A 25841-nucleotide genomic window follows, 5' to 3' on the forward strand; every position below is an offset into this window, starting at 1 on the left:
GTTCCTGTATGTGAAGTTATCTCGATAAATGCGACCCGAGCCTGTCAACCTACGATGCCGAACTTGGTGTTGTGTTCACACTGTTTCCTCCTTTCCTCTCCATTCTCCTCCTCATCGACTTCCTGAAAGGCATCTATAACACCACGCCCCAACTCGACGGGATTCTTACAGCCTTAAATTGAGCCTCGTTGTCTTCACCCGAGCCTCTGCTTTTCTCCAGGAAGGAATCCTAACACACACTGCAACGTCATGAGCGGCAATAGGTTACCAACCTCATCATCATCGTCGTATGGGCACTTGATCCTTTCAGAAGCATGCTTAGATCCTATCTCCGCCAGAGAGGTATCATCAGGCGTATCGTCTCCCGGGTGGTGATCGCCATCATCACTCTTGACCAAACTGGCCAGCTCCTTCTTAAAGCCAGCGTACCAGTTATCAAGGCCCTTCTCATATTCAGAAGAGCTCAGCTCGTCGTTCTTCATATTGGCATCGAGAGTAGCCATGAATTTATCATCGACGCTGCTCTTGGTGCCCTCTTGGATGAACGAACTTTCGTTATCGTCCTCATTTAAGTCTTTTTCGAGTGGTTCCTGAATGCAAGCAGTGAGGTGCATACGTCATCGGAGTACCACTCACCAGACCCTTTAGTTCCTTCTCGAACTGGTCATGGACCTGTTTCTCTACGAGGACGTCCTTCTTCAGCTTGGCCATGGCCTTCTGAGTCTTAGCGCTCAGCTCAGCCATCACTGCATCAGCCTGAGAATGAACAAGAGTGAGTATGGAATAACAGTAGGCATGTTCATAGGAAAGCACTAATTTGTAACAGTACAGCATACAGTTGCACATTTAATGCTTTAATAAAGCATACGATGAAGCGCCCCGGGCGGCTTACGTCTTGTTTGTTTCCGGAAAGGGATGGAACCTGCAAGGGAAAAAGTAGGGGCTCTGAGGCAGTTAGTAACGCCTTACCTTGTCCTCGTCCTCATCAACGTCCATATGGCGATGATGAGAGTGTCTGAAGTTATGATGCTGATGGTAGTGACGACCTTCGGCCTCCATCTCGGCAGCAGCAGCGGCGCCTGAGTAGGGAAAGTGATGCTCTGATGATATGGGCTTCCTCTACCAGCAATAACAGACAAGAGTATGTATAGGTACATGTTGTAGGAAGGGATGGCAATCAGAGATAGTAGAGTAATAGCTGAGGCAATTCGAATGAGAAGAAGAGGGCTGATCGCTCTGACGCGTCGATGATCCTGCGCTGATCAGTAGCGCGCGCCATTATGATCGATTTGTTTTCCGCAACCACGCATCTTGTGTAACAACTAGCTTCATCGCCGCCTACTATCACTGTGTAACTTCTCTGAGATATCACCTTTTGGCTCAGAGGAATAATGCCTCTACGAAATCTGGTAAACTTTACTCGGTGGCCCCTTATGCACTGTTATTTTAACAGTAGTAGTTGCCCGAGTGTTTGTTTACTTTTTTACGTTTATATCACTCTTCTCAAAAGAGTATTTATATAAGTAACTCTGAATGCCGTCCTCCGATTCTAATAAAGACTTTGACGTCATCGTGTTCGGTGCTAGCGGTTACGCTGGGGCGTTCGTGGCTCAACAGATGTTGGCGCTCTGTGAGAAAAACAACATTAAGTTAGGTCTCGCTGGGAGGAATTCTGAGAGAATTATTCAAGTAATAATTACCAACACTCGTCGTTTTCGTTATCATATTTTTGGCGTTTAGGCGGTAAAAGCCCGCGGTGGCGCTCCTAGGGAGGACCAGATTGTTAAAGCCGATGTAGCTGACCCCGAATCCATCAAGAAGATGGCACTACGTAATTGAGGTTAATCAGTGGATTTCAGCGGTAGTTCTCCAACAGGTACTCGTGTCGTCATGAACTGCGTGGGGCCTTATCGCCACTTCGGTGAAGTAGTAGTGTCTGTATGTGCTGAAGTTGGCACGGACTATATGGATCTCTGTGGAGAGCCGGAGTTCATCGAGAAGATGCAGCTGAAGTAGTATGCTCACGGTCGAGGTAAGTGTAATCCCCCTTCGATTTCAGGTACACCGACGTCGCAAAGAGCAGTGGTGCTATCGTCATCAATGCTTGTGCATTCGATTCGGTCCCGGCTGACTTCGGCTTCCAGCTCATGAGGGATAGGCTGGCGAGGAACGGCGGGGTAATTCAAAGTGTGATATGTCCTTGAGTGAAGAGTGCTGATCAGATTCCGGTATCGATCGAGAGTTTCCTCAGGAACCTGTATGGCTCTAAGGGATATGTTGGACATTACGCCACGTAATACTGCTGATAATTTTGTAGCGCGCGAAAGATCTGCGCTGATGCTTAGGTACGAATGTGCAGTTTACGGCATGGGCTCGGTGGGGGAGCTACGTGCTGTTCGTAAGAGTTTACAGAGTGAAGGTAGGCACGTCGTCATTATAGAACTTGTTCATCCTGCATGGTAGTAGTGTGTAGTATATGTTTTAACTTCAGGGATGAAGCCAAAGTGAATCGTGTTGGCCCTGCTCTGAAACATCACCCAGGCTTCTTCGAAGATGATCGCGTTCCTGGAATGCTCTGTATGAACTTCCTTGGAAGTGATCGCTCTGTGGTCCAGCGTAGGTGTACTGTCTCCCCTGTTCTGTATAGGCACCTTGTATTATCAGGTACTCAGGACATGCAAACACTCGCTGACAAGAATTATCAAGGTTTCTATCACAACTGCTACCTTGCTGTGAGTATAGATTATTCACCTTATTCGTCTGTGATGTTGTTTACACAGGTTCAGAACACGATTTCCAACAAGCTTGGGTTCATCATATTTGGCGGTCTTGTCAATTTCCTTTGCAAATATACGTGGGGACGCAAGTTGCTATTGAAGTAAGTCGTCGAGGCCCTTGTTCTGTCCCCTGCCATCCTACTTTACCGGCAGGTACCCCAAGCTGTTCACCTTTGGCTATTTCTCCCATGAAGGTTCTACTATGGAGCAGTTGCAAGATGCCGGGTAGTAGATGCAGGTGTAGTTCGTGATTTCATGGCAATTTGATCATAGGTATCGCATAGACTTTTTCGGTAAGGGGTTTTCGAGCAAGAAGGCCATGGAGGACCACCCTGATGAGCCAGATGTTGAGGTTAAGGCCAGCGTTAGTGGTCCTGATCCAGGGTACATCGCGACTAGCAGGATGTTCTCTCAACTCGCTTTGGTAGGAAAATATGTCAGCTGTGGGAGTCGAACCCGAGACCTAGCGCACGGTAAACAATGGTCTTACCCGCTCAGGTATTGTTGACTATGAGAGACACCCTTGCTGTGAAGGAGGGTGGTGTTTATACGGCTGGCAGAGTGTTCAGAGGGAGTGAGGCTGCGAAGAGGCTCACTGAGGACGGCTGTGCTGTCTTCAGTGAAGAAATTCTGGCATAAGCGATGTCTTCATATGCGATGAGATTTTCCCCCGTATCGTCGCTTATGAGGCTGAAATTGAATTTTCTTATTCGCTATCGTCTCGTGGAAGCCCTTCGAGGCTCCTTTCACCAGTAAAGTGTAGTGTCGACTTTAAGTGGAGTAGATGGGAAGTGTGTAGAGTATTGATTTGTTACATGACCGCACCTTCATCATCACCTGAGAGAACCAACTCGGTCCAGTCGGGTACTGCCCGTGGCCGTCGTGGCCAACGGAAGTGTCAGAGAGACTTCGATGTGGTTGTGTTTGGCTGCACAGGATTCGTGGGCAAGCTCGTGCTTGAGAAGATGCATCGCTATGGGAAAGCTGCTGGGTTGAGAGTTGCGGCAGCGGGTAGAGACGAGGATAAGGTTAAACAGGTAAGGGTGCGGGTTTGTTATCCTAGGGGGCCTGGGTTCGATCCGTGGTTGAAGCATTTGTACTACTATCGGCTATTCCATGAAGATTCTTAGGTGTTGCAGCTCCTTAACTTAGAGGGTAAAGTCGGTTATATGATTGCGGGAGTTTACGATTTGGATTCTATCACGGCAATGGTGAAAAGTAAGTCTCCTCTGGTACCCAGGCTACTGCTACTACGCCTGTGTATTCAGATACTCGCCTTGTCCTCAACTGTGTCGGTCCATATGCTCTATTCGGTGAGCCGGTCGTGGCCGCTTGTGCTGAGGAGGGTACGGACTACATGGACCTCTCGGGAGAGGTTCAATTCATAGAGAAAATGCAATTGAAGTAGGCATGAAGTTGATGATAGTTATGTGGGGGCACTATATTTCACACGAATCATCATGGTGTATTTTTAGCTTTATATTTGTGAAGTTATTGTTATTGTAGTTTGCATATTTATAATATATAAGAACTGATATTAGCGCAGTATGTAGGCGGGTTGGTAGCTGAGTATACGGGAAGGGCACAGGTATACGGAGAAGGCCAAAGAGTCGGGAGCCGTTATTATGTCGGCGTGTGCTTGGGACTCGGTTCCGGAAGATCTGGGCTTCCAGCTTGTCAGGGAGAAGATGGTCAAGGAAGGAGTCGTAGGAGCTTCTATTGTTGGCGGCTGTCTTTTTATCTACAATCAGATACCGTACTCCGTTGAAGGTTTCGTTGATGTTATCCCGGGACCTCATGGATATAGAGCTAACTTTGGAACGTAACTGTGCTTGTCTTGGCACCCGTTGTAATGTATTCCGACAGATACGAGAGTGCTGTACTCGCTATGTCCTCTATGACGCTCATGGTGAAGATTCGCAAAGCCCTGCGATCCCAAGGTGGGTATCGAGTTTTGCCGTTTGTTATTATTATGCTTTTTCCTCATAGGGATGGGTCCTAAGCTGTACAAGCGCGGTCCGTCACCAATTTTACCGTGGAAGTATCTGCCTGTGTTATTTGACCGGAGGGTACCAGGAGTTTATATACCCTTCCTCGGTACAGATCCTCATGTTATCAAACGTAGAACTTTCCTGTCTGGGTGTCCTCTTATCGTGGGTTGTAGGTACACAGCAGATGCTGACTCTGTCGGATCCGCAGTATGTGGGAGTTCGATCTGCCTGTTATTTCAAGGTGGGTTGGGGTCCAGTTTCCCCTGTTGACATTGGTTTCAGTTACCTAACGGTATTTTGCCCAAGTTGGGTTACCTTTTCTATGGCATTCTGGTCTTCCTATTTTCACTTTTTGAAATCGGACGTAAGCTGCTTCTGAAGTAAACGGCCTTTCTTGTTCGTATCTATCCCCATACCATCTTGTTCAGTTTCCCAGAGGCATTCACCCATGGTATGTTCAGTCGTCGTGGCCCGACGGTGGATCAAATGGAGACCACAAAGTAGTACCATACCGTTATTATGATGGCTATAATGGAGTTTCACCCGTGATATGAGAAACACTAGTGGAAAACGCATTTCACGACTACTGCATACCACGAATATCGCGTTTTTCGCCGAGTTTTACGCCACTTCACGTGAAACGGGCGAAACTGCATTGTTGGTCATATATACTTGCATATATGCTTATTAGTTTACTATATTTTATAAAATTCATCAGTTTCATCGATAGTTTTGCTATCTTTATGAGTATTGATACACGTGTGAATTGTTTCTGTACATATATCACTGTTTGGCCGCTCATTTCGGATGAACTGCTGAGTTCGCAGCCACACTGCTATGTTGCCCTTGTGGAAGGAGTGTTGCTGCATATGAATATATATGTTCTATATCGTGCTTTTCAGTTATAAAATAGATTTGTTCGGCCGTGGTTACTCTAGTGAGAAGGCCCTAGAAGGCCACCCTAATAAGCCTGACGTCGAGATTAGAGCCTCCGTTACTGGTCCCGACCCGGGGTATAACGCGACAAGCGGGATATTCACAACCCTTGCTATGGTGAGCTCTATTTGGGCTGCATCATTCTCTGTTATTGTCTGTGTTAGGTTCTACTCACTGAGAAGGACACGTTGGCAACGAAGGAAGGAGGAGTGTACACCCCGGCTGTGGTGTTTAGGGGCAGTACTGCTGCAAGAAGGCTCACAGAGGAGGGGTATGCTGCTTTTAGTGCCAATCTTATTCAGTGAGTATTATTGAATAAGCGAGAGCGAGAATCAGTTGTTTCTCATTCAACGATGTTGGGTTGGAGTTACATGGAAGGTACATGTCGAGAGTTGCGCTCAGGCTGGATTTGGTACTGAGAAAGTCCGCTTAGTGTTGTGATCGATTTGGGAGTATTGAACTGGATACGTTTGATTCAGGGAACAGTGTAGTAGCCTGCCTCTTCGGCAGATGATGTATTGGGAGTCTCGGATGGAGATAGGAAGAGAGGCGAGGGGCCGTGGGTGTCATAGGCATCACATAAACTCATGAGGGAATGTTGTAAAAATATATGTTTGATTGAGATCAAAAGTTTCCAAGTAGGTTTAACTTCGAGGAATGTTGGTGTTAGTGATGCTACTAGAGGACGCATAGTTGACTGTAATTGTAATGTCTCACAGCGTCACATCTCAACACTCAGAAGGGAGTAGAGACTTCGACGTGGTGGTCTTCGGTTGCACGGGTTTGGTCGGTCGCCTCACACTGAAGACAGTAGTCGAGTTGGCGGTTCCTGCTGGTCTGAAGGTTGCTGCTGCTGGTCGGAATGAGGAAAGGATGAAAGAAGTGGGTCGATAGCCTCCCTCTTGTTGGATACCACTCTTTTCCCTCATCGTGTTGTCAGATCATATCAGAGCTCCCTGCGTCCGGGGCTACTGTGAAGTATATAGCGGCAGATGCATATGACTCTCACTCGATCCAGGAGATGGCCAGAAGTGAAATCAGCGTGGTATGGTTTCCGTCCTAGGGTTGATTTCAGGGACTCGATTGGTCCTCAACTGCGCCGGTCCTTTTACTGTTCACGGCGAGGTTGTCGTGAGGGCGTGTGTAGAGGCTGGTACGGATTACATGGACACTACGGGGGAAATCAACTTCGCGGAAGCCATGCAATTGAAGTAAGGAAAAACTCTGATAGTCTTCTAGTGTTGGTAAGGTACTCTGCTGCGGCCAAGGCCTCGGGGTCCATCGTTGTATCCTCATGTGCATTCGACGCTGTGCCAGGGGACATGGGTGTTCAGATCATGCACGACGTGCTGAGCAAAAATAACGGAGTGAGATGTGTACGACTCTGTGCAATTCATCGTATCATTTTTGTCAGATTCCGTATTCGGTTGAGGCCTTCCTAGAGATCATCGAGGGTCCCCAGGGTTACACTGGTGGCTTCGGCACGTAAGTACTACTGCCTCTTCGTGACAGCCATTGGTGGGCAGATTCAACAGCTTACTTCTGGCCGTTACTAACATCTCAGCTCTGAGGAAGATTCGTCGAGCGTTGCATTCATCAGGTGGGCCGTCAAGCAGGCCGATGTGGAGTCTATCTCGCCTCGTCAGGTCAGCGGCCGGATCTGCATTTCCGAGGGCCTAAGTTCACACCACACCGTCTGCCATTCCTCGATTCGAGACTCACCAGTGGTGGTATTTACGTTCCGTTCCTTGGCCCAACACCATCTGTAGTGCTGCGTAAGTCCCTATATGGAAGTCGCCCTGAAATGATCCAAATCATGGCAGGCTCACAGCAGTTGTTGACGAGGGAAGATCCGTCGTATACGGCAGTGAATGATGTTACCTACATGAAGGTGAGGACGATGCTGTTGAGCCTGCAGTGATAGGTTCTCAGATGCCCCCTGGAATTATCACCAAAATTGGATATGCCTTCTTCGGCATTATTTGTTTGATCATGTCAACATTCGAGGTTGGTCGGAGACTTCTTCTTAAGTGAGAATAGAAGCATTATGGGTTGATCCCTGGAAGATCTATCTCAGGTTCCCCGAGGCTTTTACGGGTGGTAAAATCTCACGAACGGGCCCTACGAAAGAGCAGATGGACACCACATTGTAGGCCAATGCGTTCACTCACTATTGTCGCTATGAGCGTTCCTATGTGTAGTTACAAGATATCTTTCATCGGCTCTGGTTACTCTAGTGAGAAGGCTCTAGAGTCCCATCCTCAGCGCCGAGACGTGGTCGTCAAAGGCAGCGTCACCGGACCCGACCCTGGATATAATGCCACCAGTGGAATCCTCGCCACCTTGGGATATGTAAACTCTTCCTTACTTGTTTTCGTGGCCTCTTGTCTGTTACTTGCGGTTGTTATCAGGTGATGCTAATGGAGCGAGACAAGCTGAATGTCAAATGTGGTGGAGTGTACACTCCTGCGATAGTGTTCCGAGGCACGAGTGCTGCGGCTAAGTTGACTGAGGGCAAATTCGCCGTCTACAGCTCGAATATGCTGCAGTAGATTTCGGTGACAAGTTCCTGTTACGGATGAGCTCTAATCTGATGATAAGTTGATTTTTTTCCACACTCGAATGTGGTTGACTTGTCACAGTGGGAAAGGGTATAGGACGACCTCAAGCCAGTGATTGGTGAACGCGCGTTATGAATATACCGATGGGTACCTGAGGTGACCCACATTTGGGTTAGAAGAGTTGTACCATTATATTCGTGTGGACTCAATGCCCCGATCACGCGTTATCGATTCGTACCCTCTTTCATGTCTGGTATCGTTACGCGAGAGCCCTATAACAACGAACGCGACGAGCAAGTTCATAGGATGGGGATGATATTGATTCGATTATAACAAGAACATGTGTGGGAAATAGGAGTCCTATGAGCCTACAACTCGTGGGTTGCATGCGACTCGAGCCCTACCACCATGTTGGTCATACTGGATCAGATGGCGAGATGTCTCGATCAAGTGAGATCCCCGCCTAGCCTCGGAATGCGGTGTAGTCTGGGACGCAGCCATTGTTAAGGCCACATAGTAGTGAACAGCGGGCAATCTAGCTACTGCTGCAACGGAGAGCGAGTGGACGTGGATGCGGCATTTCAACAGGGACGTCACTTAGCACTGTTATCAACATGAACAAGGTATGCGAGACGCTATCACCATAAGTGAACAATAGGAAGCTTCGGGAAACGGGGCTATGAATGACACCACATGACAGAAGCGACTGTATGCACATAGACAGACGCGGACGGAGATGGATCGATAGATCAGGTCGTATAAAGATCCGTTCAGAGTGCACCGCCGCGGTCGAGAGCTGAGAGTATGTAAACCCAGCAATGGTTTTGCCTAGCGGGATGCGGTGTTGGTTTGCCAACAACTGACTCCGAGTTGTACTGTATGCGTTCATCGACAAACTCCGGCTTGGTTACTGAAGGGGGAATTTTTAATGTGGAAGCAACGGAGAACCCCTCAAGGGGCACCTTACCCGAATTGTTGCCTGTCCGCCCTCCCGTATTGCGGAGAACTTTTAAGAATTGCCTCAGCCGTTTTCGAGCCTCCTCCTGACGTACTTCCTTCATCATTTCCACCATGGACGTGGAATCTGCTGAGGCGACAGGCACTGCCCTGAACAGTGCAATGGTAAGCCACGCTCAATACCCTCCTCACCTCGAACGCATAATATTGATCAACATAGCTTGTGTCGAGAGCTCGCCACGCCTCACTTGGCAGACACGGAGATCAACACCAGACAGGAGGGAATCTCGATGAGGACTGTGGGATATGAGCAGAACCCTCCCGGTGTCGGGCTGCAGAACCTTGGGGATCTCTTTCAGCAAAGCCACTGCACTATCAGTAGAGCCCGAACACATCAAAGCATCGAGGGTTCCCTTATCAATAATCAGATCGAATCGACGACCTGCGTAACTCAGGTTTGCCACTAGAGACAACAGCGTCACCTTCGAAAAATGCGCCCATCATGGTCGCGTCTACACAAAGCCACTCAAGTCTATCATTCAGATCAGCGTGCTCGGCGTAGTGCCTGGACTGATAACAACGACACGTGAGACTCTTGCCTCAAGAATTCGGACATGCTCATTGCTTCAATGATGGTTCTGGAGAGGTCTATACAGCAGACGTGTCGAAAGCCGTGGCGCGTGACCAGGTCCTCAGGCAACTGGGAGTTGCCGCATCCGATAATCAGCACCTAGATAGTATCATCAACAAGGGGCATCCTGCCTGGTACTGTCTAACATCGTGTATGCCCTCGGCTGGTGACGGCAGGAAGTCAGCGATCTCAGTATAGCCCATGTACCAATCGAAGAAGCTCATACGCCTGATCATAAGAGGATTGGCCTCGCCCTTGTGCAACGCTGGATCAGCCATCCATCCCCAACCCAGGTTCTTGATCACTTTCCGCTAGCTCCATCATGAACTTGTTCACGGAACCGGGCATCCCAATACTCAGCCTTTGCGTAGCGTTGTGCTGCGGAAGTCGATCGTGTCATGGAAGCCATAGTAGGAGGAGGAATACTCTTTCATGTTGTATAGTCGGTGCCCCTCCTAACGCGGCCACAACACGATGAAATACATCACCGATGAGCACGCATGTCAGTATCGGACAAGAGTGAAGAGTCGCTTGTATCGCTGGTGCCACGTCGGGTACTTCGACGCCGTTTACTCCGAGATGTGCATCTAAGCCAGAGCGGAGGAGGAAGCCCGTCCACAGTGGGTTATACCGAGGAGACGGCCCGATTGACTTACGCTATGAAGAGTGTGCCAAGTACGAGTATCGCTCCGCCGAACATGGCCGGTACAGATTGTGAATAGTCAGTACTGAATAAGGACCTCTCAATGCTTGCGGCCTTGTATTAAGTTGTTTACACCTTATGTTGCATCTTATCTATTGGGACCTCTATCGTAGTGGGTCCATGGTGTTTACCATTGTGGCAAGCCGTGCTACCACAGCTAGCCTTAGCGGCACAACCTGACCACATGACGAGCATCCCAACACTGACGGAAACAACACCGAGGCGCCCCCACATGAATCGCATTTGGGTGCTCTGAAAGAGGGATCAAACGGGTCATCGTCCTGAGGTAGGTCTTCGGACGCCGTCTCGGGATCGTCATAAACGTCGGGATGCCTGTGCCGATGAGCGCCGAAGCTCGTGGCTTCACCAACGAGATGATGGTGATGATGATGATCGGTCGGTGGGAACTGACCAGGGTCGGCGATAAGGACAGCAGGCCGCCTTCGCACTGTTCTGATTACGTTAAGGCCACATGAGAGCTGCGACAGATTCGTATGATGATAGTGACTGACGAGGCCATGGTCAACCATGAGGCCAATGAAGTTGCTGATCTAAGAGAACTCTAGACGGACTCGATAACGCATATCTCATACAAGTGAGTGAGACGATGTCACAGAACAGGGAATTTCATGTCACATCGAGTCCGATTCAAACCTCATGAGGATGGTGACCAGCGAAGCTATTCCGGAGCGGGTCTGTCACTATAAATAGACTCATCATTTGGCCCTACTGTAGTCACAGCTTTCAGGTTATTAACAACCAGGGACTCAGAATGGCACACGTCATTTTATGCCATAACGTGCTTCAGGGATCCCCATAGAACTACTATGACAACAACCCAAGACTGTTCGTTTCGCAAGAGGAAGTCAGTATACAGTATAACGTTACGACTCCCCACCACTCAGTTCTCCATCTTCTCGCGCTCTTCCTTGGTGGCCGGTCTCGTTATTGGATGCAACATACTCTGAAACGATTAAAATACCGCTCGTTCCAAATCTTTCCGGATTACCATAAGGCAGTTGTATCGTACTCTAGCAATGGGCTCATTCTCACATATGGCGATGTATGCCAGTCTCGACTGGTGACCCACATGGGATGCCATCGTATCCCTATACACGAGATAACGATCATGTCAGGAGTAGGCCTATCGGCTTTAATACCTATGAATAGTGGTAGCCCATTCATAGCGGCCCATATCAGCATGACCAGTGCCAGGATAGCGCATCTATTCACGAACGATTATACACATAAGATGAGGCTCCTGTACTATTACATGTAGATGGTCCAACTGGGCGTGTATGTTGAAACCCTCGTAAACTTGAGACATTGTGATAACAACAACAACCCAACACTGCGTACAGAATACCCAACCCCGCTCTCAAGACTGAACGCAACATCCCTCCGGCTCAGTATTATGCTCTCCATACAATCTATAAAGTATTTACGGCGTTCCTTTGAGGCAACTACCCAACGTCGGTTTCCGATTTCTAATTACGTATCTCCTCACAAGACCTTCGGCGTGAGCCCCAACTTCTGATGATGTGCACGGAGTTGCGATACCTGTAGGATGATGATGATGATGCTTTTGGTGAAGTCAAGTAGCCAGATGTTGCTATCTCACCTCTGCCTGGGAAAGGAGGTTGTTATAACAGCCAGGGCAAACCGTCTTCACGCCTTTGCTTGTCGTGAATGAGCCCTGACTAAAACCTTCCAATTCCACATACGTTCCGAATAAGATCAGCTTTGGTGCCTTCCCCCTCTACCTTCGCTTGACATTGCCGAACTCGATCACATCGAAAGCACATGTAACTGCAAGGACACTACTGAGACTTCCCAAAAGAACCATGAGGATGCTTACTGCAGGAGCCTATCCGACTTCTTCAACCTAATATTCTGCTTAGTGGCTTCTTCATCATATTCAAAATGTGGCTGGGGATCGAACCTGTGCGGCAGTAGCATCGCGATATACCAACAGCGAGCACTCCCCATGGGCCCACTTTTTCAGTAATTTCGCAGCACGGTTCTTCTCCCTATTAGTCTTGGCTGTATGCAGAACCTCCACTAGTTGGCGCTTCGACAGAGAGGTATCCTTCACCATAGTGAGGACCGAAATGTCCCTGCAGTAACCACGAGCATTCCTACCAACAATAGAAATAACACAAAACAAAATCAATAACAATGATAAGTGGGATTACCCGAGAGACACGGACATCAAAAAGACGATTATTCAATTCCATTATAATAAACATGATACAATTGAGATCCCCTATTAATAAGCGAACGTAAAACGCGTGAGCACCGAAATGAGCATAATACTGACGGCAATTTGCACAGGAATCTGTGCCAAATGCAGTCCATCGTAATCATAATCAGCAACTTCCCAAGTACGAGTAAAATAAAGTAGAATGACTCCAATAACACCAACTAGGGCACATGCGAAAACCCTCTCAAGCTCGAAGATACTCTTCCGAAGAAATGAATGTCTGGATCCAAAGTGTGAGTATGTCAGAGCTATACCGAAACATATGAAATTGGGAAAGACTCCGACAACAATTGCAGTAACGATTCTACCAGTTATATACGTAGCCAACGTCGAGGGTAGTATCGCTGCAATAGTGAGTCTCAAAGCGAACGGAGCACCTTTCATGTTCAGAATAAGGTCTTCCATCAGCGGCACTACTTGTTGATCAAAGCTGGTGTAATTACCGTATAGAGCACGAATATGTGCGAGTAGAACATGACGATCACATGTCAGTGAACATCTGAGCCGTTCAACTCCCATGACGATTCCGTGCTTGAGATATCGCTTGATACAGGGATAAAAGCAAAATGAAACGTATATAGTATGAATAAAAGAGAATATTAAATCGACACCTACGGCGGCCAGCTCGTTAGCATCATCAACTACACTATGGCCGACCCAGAATACGAGAGAAGTACAAAAGAAATATGTGCCGAATTCAACGCTTCGCAATGTCCACACCTCGATACAGTTTATACCGTGTTGTTTCACAAATACAGCGAGCTCGAATATGCACCATAGACGGCTTTGGTAGGCTTCGTCCCACATTGAAATTAGCTTCTTAGAGCGCGCAAGGTACTCGGGCATCGCCAGCAGACAACTATTCTTCTCTTGGACATCACCCTGGGGTATACAACAACGATCAAAAAATGCTCCTCCTCTTATCGTACCCCAACGTAGACAGAAAGGGAAAATTATACATGGAATGATAATACAGAGGTATGCTGCTAGACCACACCACTGTTGGAGAATATAACACTCTAGTATAGAGACAACGACTGCACCTTCCGAGTTGTAACGTATAGCCAATGCGGCAATTTTGAGCCAACTGCTGCTCTCCCAAGCGTGACTCAAGAAAATATCATACTGCGAAGTAATCGTAGTTTTGCTTCCCAGGCGGTCCCACACTTCAGAGGTAACACCAGAGCACCCACCCAAGGGCCACGTTCGCAGGAGGTGCTCCAGTCCTAGTGTGCGGAAGGTACGTAATGATTGCTGCTGTTGCTCTTGCTTATCAAGAGAGGAGAAAGATAAGTCATCTCCACACGGAGGGGGCCGGCTCCGCCCAGAATCCGCAGAGTTGATCATGTGATTTTGACCAAAAGAAAACTACCAGGCTGACCCAATCCAAAGCCTTTCCTAAAAGTGATACAAAACGCTGCTTGAGCTCTCTGGCTGACTATGCATGAATATTTGGCATGATGCCAAACCTAATATTTGTCAAATTACATCGTACTAACAACCCGTTGAAAGTCATCCTTTCTACCATGTCGCGATATGGATTCAACCAAGGCGCTAATTCTAGGCAATTAACAGAATACGATAGATACAAGCTAGTTAGAAGCAGCATGTTATTAGATGCTCTGATACAACGGTGATGAATGCACACTGATGTAAGCAAGTCCTCAGCAATTCCTTTACATTCGAGTTGAATCTCAATAGCACCTATACGCTCCCCCCATACTCCCCATAGGACCATCTCCCGATCAGTCATTTTCAGTTCCACATGCTGCAGGGCGGTCTCGTCACATCTCGGCGCACTGTAATACAGCTAATACTACGTACCATTGTTCCGCCGTCTCTTCGCGGGCTCTGTTTATTTGTTTTACTGGTTAAAGTTGATGAACGTCTCACTTGTGACTCGTATGATCTACCATGTCAAACGTGTATAATTCTGTTTCCACTCAAAAAAATCTCGGCGCACGAAGCGTCTGCCAGTTTCAAAATTTTACTAGAACTGAGGAAAAACTCCCGAGAGAAGGATTCACCAGTAGCATTGGGCAAACACTAGAATGAATGTTATTATTGAGATAAAAATATCGAGATTAATGAATTCAATGACCAGTCATAAAGCCCAGTAACGGGTCTTATAAAACCAGAAATGGTGCGGCAAAAAGAGTAATACAACCACACCGTATGAAAATAATAACAGTCATGAGTAAAACCACAGAGTGCGTGAACCAACATCGGTCTGTTCAGAGTGATAGAGCACATCTACATTGAGAAACATCGGCACGCCTGGACGACCAAGAGCCACCAACTTGATTGAATGGGCATCAACCCATTCAAGAGAGGCACCGGGAAGGCCGACATCGCATGAGCAAATCTCCGTATTGGAATCTACATCGATTAGACGTAGCTTGGTGCCCTCCAGTAGACATAATATCCCATCTACATCCGGGAGGAAGCGGAAATGGCTCCCACCAGACCTACTTTGTATCTTTATCTGTGAGGCAACTTGCGTATCTTCTTCGCCCATGGTGACCACTACCAATTCCAATCGTGGCCGACCTTCGCACGGACTGAGGTAAGCTACTCTCCTCAGTGAGCCGCTCTCGTTATGATGCTGAACGTCGAATGAATAGAGGAACTGTACTTCCTCGCCACCGAGCCGGACCGTCTCGAACCTTCCAGAGTCCAAATCGACCTTGGTAAGACTCCTACTGATACTACCCCTGGTAGCACAACCAACGTACAGTGTAGAGCCCAACAGACGAGCCCTATACAATAGGGCCGACTCTGGCACGTCAGCTTCTATAGGAACCATTTGGGAATTGCTGATGCGATAAATCTTATTAGTATTGTCCACACTATAGATTTCCTTCACTTCGTTAGTACACAACGAGGCGTGTCCAGTTAGGCCCTCGAAAATCGGCCGCCCCGAAGTTGAAAAGTCGTCGTTACTAAATGCCACTATTGCGGACTCGTCACGCGACTGCACAGAATGTCTCAAGGCGATGGTGTCCTTGCCACATTTACCAATTATAGTATAAACACTACTAGGCTTAGCAGAGCCCAGCTTCAATCTACAGGGCTTGCGTAGACCTAAGAGGGCCCATAGTAACGACTTGAGACCGTCAACGTCCATGTGGTCAGCTCGCATTGCGAATAACTTATCCACCACCAATGTGTCTGAGGCAACACTCTCAAATACTGAGGGAGTCATATAATACAGCGTGCAGTGAATTTGGCGGGCGAGCGCAACGGACTTTCAGAATGAATCTTGACTCGAAATCTACTTCGCTCCGCCAAAATTAGCTGTTTTACGGTATCGATTATACGATCGATTATCGCTACCATTGCCTTGACGTATTGAGTCACACTATACAAATGGATTGCCTTCTGGGAATGATGATTGGATTTTCCCGCTGATCTTACTCAGCCGTGGGGATACCTTAATCTATTATGTCAAGCTCAACAGATCTGACCCAAAGAAGTGCAATAATGTCTCAGATGAGTCATCTTTGTTACACACTCTGACGCCTGACTCTTCTGAGTTTCGGCTGGAGATGGAACTTTAGCGGATTTCGCTGAGGCACTGTAATGCCTTTTGGATGATGATTTAACGCTTATTGCTAACCCATGTCTTCCGACTAACCATCTGGGGTGAAACTGCGTCTCTTTCTGACTTATGTAACTGCCTGCGTGTGATGACTGAAAAAATCGCTATACCCAAGTCCCTGATTCTTGATGAGACACATTTTTTGCACGTCAGTCTGATGCAGAAATTGATACTTCCGGCTATGAGTTAACTTGTCCGCATTGCGTCCTACTATGGAGCTTCTGTGGTTTTGTGACTCGCTCTGGTCGGTAGAGTGACTGCCCTCTTGAACATCATCGGCGTTTTGTCGACGTTCAAGTGCTTGCGTGAGCCTTAAGTCCACCACTATGTGTTCCCTCCTCTTCACTGTAGGGTAAGTGGAACACGACGCCAGTTAGACCCTGTCGTTATTGGTGGTGATCGAGTCATACTTGCGCTATATATTAACTGTCATCATCCAAGGATAATTGCCGTGGTCGCTTCGAATCGACCTAACGGTCCAGACACCTTGGAAGATCACGGAGTCTTTCCAGCGCTGAGACTGAGAGCTGCTCACTACAGCTCAATTGTCTCAAGTGCCGCTTATTCTCGTGAGAGAGTCTGAGCAGTTGATAGGTTCGCTACAACTAGGCTGTTGTCTTCTGTGATGACTACTTTTTTGATTGGTAGTGAGATTCAATCTCGCTTGTGACCACTTTCTATTTGTTTTGATTGCTGAGAATAATGGAGTGAGGCACTTTAACGCTCGCGCGGTACCGAATTGAGGGTACTTGTGCATTTCCCAACTGTGCCATATCGAACCGTGTATGCTTACCGAAGTTGCCTCCTGTGGCAGCCAAGGTCCTTAGTACTCGGATATCTTATGCATCTGCCCATCCGACTTGATCGATTCGCTGAGCTTAGAACGTGGTGGGTAGAACTTGGTGAGTAATTCGTATGGACGTTGGCTCATCTGGACATTGAATACAATCCTAAGTGCTCTTAACACGGAAGATGTCAGTCGATGAACGCGACAACGAATGGCATGCACGTATTCTTGGTGTCTATCTTACGACCCGCATGAACAGGGTGTCTCTCTTTTGTGACCATATGAGTAGTTTCACACGTCACACGAGCATTTAGTCCAGTGGACAAAGTGATTGCTCTACGATACACATCGAACTTCCTCAGAACTGTTCCCAATCGCAGGAAAGTTTGTCGCTAAGGAGTGGTTTCTTCCCCTGTATGATTGTCCGGGGGGCTCCCGGCGAGAACTCCATAGTCTCTAGATCGGCTTACTGAGCGAGGCACTCGCTGCATTCATCTAACACTTCGCCAAGCTAGCAAGCAACGATCGACAATTGCGTAGGGGTTGCACAAATTCGTGCACACAACATCCGGTGCGCTTTCCATCATATAAGGCATGCGCTCCCGATCCCTTTCAGTGAAAGGCTTTCACTGGGCGAGAGTTGCTGAACCATCGACAAGTTAATAGTCGCCAAGAGTATTCACAGATACACGTGTAGTAAAGGCAGGCCTCATTCCACCAGAATCGTGGAAATGCCCTGCGCTATCGGGAGAGGAAGTGTTACTCTACCCATTGGATTCCTGCTGAGTAGGACATGTTGTACCAACTATTCTGCGTCCTCTACAACACAGCTATATTTATATAGACAGCGTGTCCGAGTGGTTAAGGAGGTGGACTCGAAATCCACTAGGCTCTGCCTGCGCAGGTTCGAATCCTGCCGCTGTCGTACTAGTAGCTTTATACATGGTATGATTATGTACGCTCCACATATCTAAACACCGATGACGTTTTGCTAGTTCAATCGAATCACCCTTTTGGGGTCACTCTGCCCTCCTGATTCTGATGCATGCCGGCAAGCACCCCCGCTGGTAGTTACGCTTAGTCTTGGGTCGAAAGTTCCAATATATCTAACACTAGATATGTATCTTAACAGTCGGTGTTAGCAAGCGCGTCATCTCGCGGTAGGACCATAGCCGTACAGGTTGTACGGTCCAGCACATATCATATCGTAGTTTTCGTCTGAGGAAGGAGAAGTCCACTTCGACTGTGAACGGCGGCGATCGTCGGCAGCGCAAACCTTGGTAGCTCGTTAGCTGATAATTTTGGAGTATCGGGGAATCTCTAGTTTGGAGAGAGCCATAACATCCGAGGTGTTCGATAGACCTCTCCTGAATTCCGAGAGCTTTCCCAGGATCGAGTTTTATATGTGAAATCCAGTCCTGGTTGCGTTCTTGAAGCTTAGGAAGGGTCCACTGAACACGCCGACTGTTGGTACAACAATGGAGAGTTCTACTGAATCCTTTCCTAGGGGTCGATGGAAAAGGCAAAAATGAGGCATTATAAAGACTCGGATATCAAGTACAATATCATAATATAGACAGCGTGTCCGAGTGGTTAAGGAGGTGGACTTGAAATCCACTAGGCTCAGCCTGCGCAGGTTCGAATCCTGCCGCTGTCGTATTACGCTCGCATCTTTCATGGTTTTTGTTGAATTTGTTAACGGAGGATTCGAACTTACCCGCTTTAGTGACATGATGTCACTGACATCATGCTAGTGTTGATAGAGCAATGAGTTAAGTTTCATTGACAGCACAAGTACCAGTGGACCAGAAACTTCATAAAACTCGTTAATCAGGCTCGTGTAGTCTCAAGATCTGTTCTTCCCGCATATCATATTGCGTTACAGGATCCTTGCCGGTCCTCCTGACAGCCTTCACCAGGCAAACATAACAATATACGTACCTGCGCACCTCCACTTCCCTTATTATACGAATTCTCCACGATAACGTACCCGCTGACGGCTGAAACGGCGGGATTATTCCGCCTTTTTCGACATACAGGACAGACTCGCTTATCGACAGGCAGCCCTCCCACTCCACCACAACTGACCGAAGCTGGTCGGGGCCTCGAAGGAGGTGGCACCACGACTTGCGGCCGCCCTTCGAGGACCTTCGACCTTAACGAGGACCTCACCGACATGTACCTAACATTATGGTACTCTATCGAGTGATGACGACATACGACTGTTTCTCACCACTGTCCAAATTGAACAGCGTATACAAGACTCCATAGGAGGTGCTTCAAACTGGGCCCCTGGGGGACCTCCTGGGCAGTCTGTCTTACTAATCGCACTCCAATGGCGTGCATGAAGGGTGACCAATATGGACTTATACCTACCCTCTGCAGTGACTACTACTCACACCTAATCCATGATACCTAGGAGATATCCAATTCGGTAGGCTGCGTCGACGCCGATATACCCTCGTCGTAGCAGATCCAGCCATTGCGCATCTAGCCTCCGATACTGACTTTTATCCAGTAGTGGCGGTAACAGGGAAAGCAATAAAACCGACAGTATCCTGTTACAGTCCATTCCACTTCATTCACCATGCATATGGAGACCCACTTCTGATTCCCCGTAAGGACGCGACCTTCTTGTCGAAGTCTGTCCACCTTCAATTTATCCATCGCGGAGATCCCTCCTCGCTTTCGAAGAGCCATCGACTCTCGAGACAATCCAAAAAAATTCTCACTCATACCTAAGGGAGTGCATCCTTCCCAGATCCTCCCGATGATCCGTCACTACTAGCCCCATGCTCCGAGATGGACGTGAACTCTAAGAGGCCCAACAAGGCACTTAGAGCCCATGGCCAATGCTTCAACCATGGCTGCAAGTGCGGATGACGATCCATCAATACCGTCATCACGAACTTCACGGACGGCCACACACCTGAATAGCTCCATCTGCAACCATGAGGAGTATCAGTCGAGTTGGCACAGATGTGAGAGCCGCTACCTGCAGAGAGATCGGCAGCTACTGAAAGCTCCATATAGGAAGGCTTAGACTTATGCCCGCCTATGGTTGGGTATAAGGATGATAGTAAAAGGTCCGTCATCTACATACTGACAGTTACTCCATTGACTAGCCTCTTGACTTCAACACAAGTCGGGATGGATAGAAATCATTAGAATCAGCTTTTACGACGGCCCTCCACCCCAAATGTGTTCAGCATGGGGGCAAGTATGGAGATTGCGCTGAACATCTTCCCAACACCTCCGAGTAGTCTGACAAACGCAAACGTTCGATGAGGTCATAAGGCGACGTCGTGCGTTGAATTCGAAAGGCGAAGGTTCGATCCCTGGTCAAGGCATTTATTTGAACATTTTCTGGAGCGCCACAGGGACAATTTACAATGAAATCCCATCGAATACGGGGTTGCGGGAGGTAGCACCGTGATTGGTCGGCCCGTCGGTGTTTTCAACCGTAATGACCCAAACTGTTTGGGCCACACACGGTCCGACCACATCAGGTGCTACCAATGCCTTCAATTGATCTCGTGACCCCCACGTAGCTGCGCGAAGGGCCCACCTAAGATGGAAACCGGACATACCTGTCCGGTTCTCCAAATGTTGGTGGGATCAGTATGAAGGCATCGCCATATTCAAGGGAATAAAAAAAAATTATTCTGGCCCGTCGAGGAACCTCTCGACTCTCGTGGTTGAGCTCGGCCTCACAGCCGTACTCAATCCACGTTGTAGACCTGTATGGTCCAACTCAAGGTTTGTTTCACCTTCGGTTTCCGCTTTGCAACACTCAAAAACCGTTTACGGGCGCGCGCACTTCACTTGTGTCATATGTCTTTCAAGGGTGCACCCCTCCTTGCGCGACATTTCACTTACACTACAGGACTGTTGTCCTTCCGCTCACCATGAAATCCCATCGAATACGGGGTTGCGGGAGGTAGCACCGTGATTGGTCGGCCCGTCGGTGTTTTCAACCGTAATGACCCAAACTGTTTGGGCCACACACGGTCCGACCACATCAGGTGCTACCAATGCCTTCAATTGATCTCGTGACCCCCACGTAGCTGCGCGAAGGGCCCACCTAAGATGGAAACCGGACATACCTGTCCGGTTCTCCAAATGTTGGTGGGATCAGTATGAAGGCATCGCCCAATCCCGCGCACCGTTACTCGATGACCTCCAGGGCGTTCCGCCGATCGTTCAAACGCGTGATCTCACAATCTCCTCTGTACCGTGTTCAGATTTAGACCCGTTTGGCGTTACTGGATAAACTCTGAAAGTGCTCGTTGTAAATTACGTAATGGAGCCCATACTACGGATCCTCGAGGATTCTTGCGGCTTGGATCTCGTACCGGTTTTATGTAACGTCCCGTGAATCTCGACAGTAGACTTGCCTTCGAGCTAAACGTCTGAGTAAGCGCTCTGCTCGTTACGTTTAGACCTAAAAACCGTGACACTGAGTCAGTGTCACTGACCACCTTTTCACTGGCTGTACGAGGTCGCGTGTTTGTGGGATCGGTGAATAGCCAAACCGGCGTTCGGGAACCTCGTTATCGAATGCCCGGGTTCCCCAACTGGGGTCCAAACGCAAGAACGGGGCGCTGCGAGAGAAACAAAAGCAAAAATTCTGTCTCCGTCAGCGATCCTATCCACTCGCACAACAGTAAAGGCTCTTGCACGGCATACGTTAAAGGGATCACTTCTAAACTGGGAGCCATATACTTGCTAGGGTTGCTGAAAGAGGTTACTTCATATCGGAAGCTACCACCACACTTACATAAGGAAGATTCGGAATTGTCGCTTCACCACCCATGATGAGTTCCTCCAGCGAGTCGGCCGTCTCCGACAATAATATATCAGATGGGCGCGCGCTCTCTGCATGCACGCATGTTCGCGTGGCCTTCATTTCCGGCTGTTCAGCAGCGTTCGGTGTTGTCGAATGACCCTCCAGCATCAACGAGGAATACAACTTCGCCTTGTCGGCATAGTTCGACGGTTGTCGAAGATAGGTGTCAACCACACACTGGGTTCTCTTCCATCTCCCGTGCTCCGCTATTTCAGGGGCCGAAACGCCTTTGTCTGCAAGGATGTGTACTGCGCTTCTCCTCATCGCATGTGAGGTAGCTCGTAGCTCATCGCCTGTCACTGTGCGTAGTAAGTCTTTTATGTCAGCATCGAGTTGGCCTTGCGAACAACCGAAAATCGAGGACCCATTCTTCCCTGCTGTAGAGTTCTCGAGCACTTCCAATGTTCGATGGACTGGGCAATAGTAAGATGTATTGCCTGGCCTGCTATTACTGCAGCAGCATCCAACTACGACGGTTGCTCCTATCCTTCCTATGTCAGTTTTTCCTTCCCTTATGTGGACTTTCAAGATCCTCTGCTCTTCCAAGTAGCAGAAGTCGCCGCTTCTCAATGTGAAGAGTTCATTAGGTCGCAGGCACGCGGCGACGCCGAGAAGTAATGCCGCTGTGCTCTGCCGCCTCCCTGATTGTGGCGTCAACAGTGCGACTTTTCTGAGCTGCTCTGAAGTCAGAGTGAGTGCTTGCTTAGGTGCTTCTTCGCCTCTGACTCGCCTCACCGCTTGCTGAGCCAGTCTCAGTATCTCTTCTTCTGATGGGCTCCAAACCTTAGTCGCACCGCAGGACTTATTCAACGTACGTAGTACTCTGATATACTTTGAAATCGTACTCGTCTTCCTCTCCAGCCTCACCAAGTGTACTACGTACTTCACTAGCATGTCTGGGACTAGCGGGAAAACTGTTTGTGGTGAGTTCTGCGCCAGCAGGAATTCTCGATATCCTTCCAATATTGATTCGTATTGTTTGCTGGTCTTAGGTGCTCTTGCTTTCGTCAGTAGCCCCACGACGTCGTCGTCAGTGATAGTCATTGATCGTGATCCTGTAGAGTCCACTCGGCTCCTCTTCCTCGGGTGAGCGACCCTACTTCGATCGGTCCTCTTTGCGTTCTCGGTCAGGTTCTTTGTAATCCCACGGAGATACTCATCTCTTATTGAGTTCTTACGTTGGATTTCTGACGCCATCCACTGTTGGAGAGAGACATTCATTGTCAATACCTCTACATTGATCGGATGTGACCATACTTCTCCCACGATTGAGTAAAACGCAAGTTTTTTTTTCCTAGGTCGGAAACGAACAACAAGCTCAGACTAAGATCCATCCCCGAATAGGGACTTGAGTAAGTACAGACCATCCACCTCTTGTATAGATGAGCCTTCCATCAACTGCCGTGCTGCCTTCTGGTTGGTTGTCCTCGATAGCCCATCCACCAGCCAGTTCTCGTGAGTAGGGATGTGTGAAGCACGTAGACCTCTACCGAAGGATAGATGCCTTGAGGTAACCGATATTATATGATTCATTCTTTCGGCTTTCCCCGCTGCTCGGTTTATGGCTTCTACTGCCGCAATATTGTCGCATAGAATTAGCCCTGGTCGATCACGTGGTAGTAACATTGAGCCTGTTAAGGCCCCTATCAGCTCCAGAGATGATATATCGCCTGCCTGCCATCGAGTCCCTTCAGGTTTTTCCAACCAGGTATTGACGATTCTGCGGGTCTCCAACTCCTCCCCATCTACAACAAACCAGAATGAAGCCCATGGCAGCAGTATCACCGCTGAAAATGCCTTTATCGAAGAGTCTGAGATGACCACTCCGGGCATCTGTCCCTCCTCCCCGAGACAACCGGCCCCGAGTAAGGAGGTTGCATTCGAAGTCACTCTCGTCGGACCCTCTAGAATCTGCTGTAAGAAATCCAAACTCTCCATCACTTGAGCTGTCATATTTATCGCCCATAGGTTTTTCCGACGAGCTATCCCAATTCTGCCGTACAGGGGTTTCAACTTCGCTCGGAATTGGCATATTATTTGTGCGGCCCAGGCGGACCTTCCCACGACGGACTCCAATTCCCTAACGCTGATGGGCTTCCCTTCTCGGTAAGCTTCCCTCAATGGTTCGATTTGCTCCACCAGACGGATTTGGCGATCCGTAGGTACCGCCACGGTACCCAGCTCCGTATTCCACTCATATCCCAGCACGACAGGTGTGGAGGAAACTCTCACCTTGTTGTAGGAAATATTTATCCCTACTGCTGCATGCAACAACAATATCGCCAGGAGACGATGTAGGGCCGCTCTACGCGTAGTTATGTATACCAAGTCGTCTATGTAGACTTGGGCTCCTTCCCCATGGGGATATGCCAGCAGGCGTTTGACAACTTGGACTAGTCCAGCATAGACACGGACCCACTGTAGGCCCGAGGAGGAGAGACCAAAGGGTAATTTGGTATGGCATATCAAGGTTCCTTTCCCTGTTTTGGAGGGGATGAAATTCATGCAGTAGCGTTGCTCCTCCTGTAGAATTGGTATATTTCTGTAAGCCGCCGCACAATCAATTTCGATCATCACTTGGCCATCATCCCCTTCGTTCGGACCCCTAATTTTCCCCTTCTCGTGTAGAAATTTCTTATGTCCATGAATAATAAGTGCTGTCGTCGCCAGACCAGGAAGTTGCAAAGTTTCGGTCGCTCGTATTCTGCTATTCACGCCTGACCGTCTCAAATCATCTATTATTCTGATTGGCGAATTCAACTCTCCCGGTCGCTTTTCAATTGCTGCTATTTTTGAGACTATCCCCCCTTCTGGGAACACCTCTAACTCCCGCATATTGCCGACTTGCACTTCGTGTTGTAGATATTCTCTGACGCCGTCCTCCAATGATGCGGCGCTCTGGTAATTTCTCCAGGAATCCAGCGCGAAGATCGACAGGCCTCCTGCACCGTGGTTGAACCGTGCTGGTTCTGCTCTCGCCTCAGCAGCTTTCGACGGCCATTTACCAGTCGCCTTTATGGGGTTATCGATACCGATACCGACGCCTCCCTCCTGAATTATTTGCCTGAGGACCTCCACATCATCAGGATCGGAGAGGGAACCCGTGGACTTCAGCAATCCTTCAAGTAAGGCTGCTCGAAGGCGAATCTCGTTATTCTCTGATGACTCGTCAACTTTCGTCGCTGCATAAAGCTCCGTCCGGAGCAGTTTCGCACGTCTTTCGATCTCTGGCCCAACCGTTCTCCATATATCTTGTCGTTCACCCTGCTCCTGTCTGTTCAGTTTGGTCCATTCGGACAAGACAGAGCCGCATACACCGTCTGACAACTCCGATACGGCTATATCAAGACAATTTCTGATCGCTGCTATGCCTTTTTGGTCTCTGTCCATCTCCTCATTCGGATCTGAGCAGCCTGCGATTGGGCCCCATTCGACCGAGCTCGCCATTGCCGTGCCATCGGTTATCCTCGCTCGTCTAGACTGGTATTCATCAGATGCCTCTTCTACAGCTTTTTTGTAGAGTTTAGCAGCTTCTCCGTCCACCTTCGAAACCGAATCCGCCAACGACTCTGTGGGGATCCCACTCGCTGGAGCTTTCGGAAACTCGGGAGATTGGCTGATCTCACTGGCAATTTCATTCGGGAGAGCACTAGCTGCTTTGAGCGCTGCTCTAGCTCTAGTTTTGGTAATCCTTCGAACTCTGCTCTCATCTGAACGGGCGTGGCGCTTTCGCTGCTTACTCATCAGTCAGAAGGGGAAGGGGAAATATTGTTTCCAAGGAACTG

At 48.5% G+C, this 25841-nt stretch overlaps 8 protein-coding genes and 2 non-coding genes across 10 annotated transcripts; 6 read left to right on the top strand and 4 right to left on the bottom strand.

The window, feature by feature from the left end:
* Positions 1-44: 44 nt before the first annotated feature.
* Positions 45-1157, bottom strand: Pmar_PMAR017595 (hypothetical protein; the record flags this gene model as incomplete). The annotated part of the gene is made up of 7 exons (XM_002776683.1): positions 45-122; positions 170-229; positions 273-590; positions 637-756; positions 893-922; positions 970-1079; positions 1124-1157. 7 exons carry the CDS (start codon positions 1155-1157, stop codon positions 45-47), a joined length of 750 nt encoding a protein of 249 aa, XP_002776729.1.
* A 376-nt stretch (positions 1158-1533) lies between these two features.
* On the top strand, positions 1534-3416 carry Pmar_PMAR017596 (hypothetical protein; the record flags this gene model as incomplete). Its single annotated transcript, XM_002776684.1, has 12 exons — positions 1534-1689; positions 1741-1831; positions 1877-2012; positions 2060-2177; positions 2223-2293; positions 2346-2459; positions 2492-2616; positions 2665-2732; positions 2781-2878; positions 2931-3002; positions 3051-3201; positions 3276-3416. 12 exons carry the CDS (start codon positions 1534-1536, stop codon positions 3414-3416), a joined length of 1341 nt encoding a protein of 446 aa, XP_002776730.1.
* Positions 3417-3592: 176 nt separating this feature from the next.
* On the top strand, positions 3593-6009 carry Pmar_PMAR017597 (conserved hypothetical protein; the record flags this gene model as incomplete). Its single annotated transcript, XM_002776685.1, has 12 exons — positions 3593-3814; positions 3908-3995; positions 4046-4181; positions 4366-4483; positions 4529-4599; positions 4644-4717; positions 4767-4898; positions 4942-5009; positions 5051-5148; positions 5197-5268; positions 5671-5821; positions 5869-6009. The coding sequence occupies 12 exons, from the start codon at positions 3593-3595 to the stop codon at positions 6007-6009; spliced, it is 1371 nt and encodes a 456-aa protein (XP_002776731.1).
* A 403-nt stretch (positions 6010-6412) lies between these two features.
* Positions 6413-7193, top strand: Pmar_PMAR017598 (conserved hypothetical protein; the record flags this gene model as incomplete). The annotated part of the gene is made up of 5 exons (XM_002776686.1): positions 6413-6586; positions 6645-6735; positions 6780-6915; positions 6954-7071; positions 7119-7193. 5 exons carry the CDS (start codon positions 6413-6415, stop codon positions 7191-7193), a joined length of 594 nt encoding a protein of 197 aa, XP_002776732.1.
* Positions 7194-7520: 327 nt separating this feature from the next.
* Pmar_PMAR017599 (conserved hypothetical protein) lies at positions 7521-8256 on the top strand (the record flags this gene model as incomplete). Its single annotated transcript, XM_002776687.1, has 5 exons — positions 7521-7595; positions 7637-7734; positions 7782-7853; positions 7906-8056; positions 8116-8256. The coding sequence occupies 5 exons, from the start codon at positions 7521-7523 to the stop codon at positions 8254-8256; spliced, it is 537 nt and encodes a 178-aa protein (XP_002776733.1).
* A 3201-nt stretch (positions 8257-11457) lies between these two features.
* Positions 11458-11883, bottom strand: Pmar_PMAR017600 (Splicing factor 3B subunit, putative; the record flags this gene model as incomplete). Its single annotated transcript, XM_002776688.1, has 4 exons — positions 11458-11520; positions 11566-11665; positions 11717-11781; positions 11830-11883. The coding sequence occupies 4 exons, from the start codon at positions 11881-11883 to the stop codon at positions 11458-11460; spliced, it is 282 nt and encodes a 93-aa protein (XP_002776734.1).
* A 176-nt stretch (positions 11884-12059) lies between these two features.
* Positions 12060-15961, bottom strand: Pmar_PMAR017601 (hypothetical protein; the record flags this gene model as incomplete). The annotated part of the gene is made up of 10 exons (XM_002776689.1): positions 12060-12116; positions 12178-12256; positions 12320-12379; positions 12415-12498; positions 12554-12694; positions 13625-13701; positions 14555-14618; positions 15120-15198; positions 15292-15304; positions 15395-15961. 10 exons carry the CDS (start codon positions 15959-15961, stop codon positions 12060-12062), a joined length of 1221 nt encoding a protein of 406 aa, XP_002776735.1.
* A 2089-nt stretch (positions 15962-18050) lies between these two features.
* Positions 18051-18132, top strand: Pmar_PMAR017602. The gene has a single exon. It is a non-coding gene; the product is annotated as a tRNA-Ser (tRNA).
* A 650-nt stretch (positions 18133-18782) lies between these two features.
* Pmar_PMAR017603 lies at positions 18783-18864 on the top strand. Its single transcript has one exon. It is a non-coding gene; the product is annotated as a tRNA-Ser (tRNA).
* A 169-nt stretch (positions 18865-19033) lies between these two features.
* On the bottom strand, positions 19034-25800 carry Pmar_PMAR017604 (hypothetical protein; the record flags this gene model as incomplete). The annotated part of the gene is made up of 14 exons (XM_002776690.1): positions 19034-19117; positions 19296-19389; positions 19441-19579; positions 19623-19765; positions 19813-19945; positions 20137-20262; positions 20639-20775; positions 20798-20947; positions 21115-21291; positions 21474-21651; positions 22509-23111; positions 23157-23243; positions 23428-23542; positions 23842-25800. The coding sequence occupies 14 exons, from the start codon at positions 25798-25800 to the stop codon at positions 19034-19036; spliced, it is 4125 nt and encodes a 1374-aa protein (XP_002776736.1).
* Positions 25801-25841: the final 41 nt, after the last annotated feature.

Source organism: Perkinsus marinus, assembly GCF_000006405.1.
Source record: "Perkinsus marinus ATCC 50983 genomic scaffold scf_1104296953018, whole genome shotgun sequence".
NCBI classification, from domain to species: domain Eukaryota; phylum Perkinsozoa; order Perkinsida; family Perkinsidae; genus Perkinsus; species Perkinsus marinus.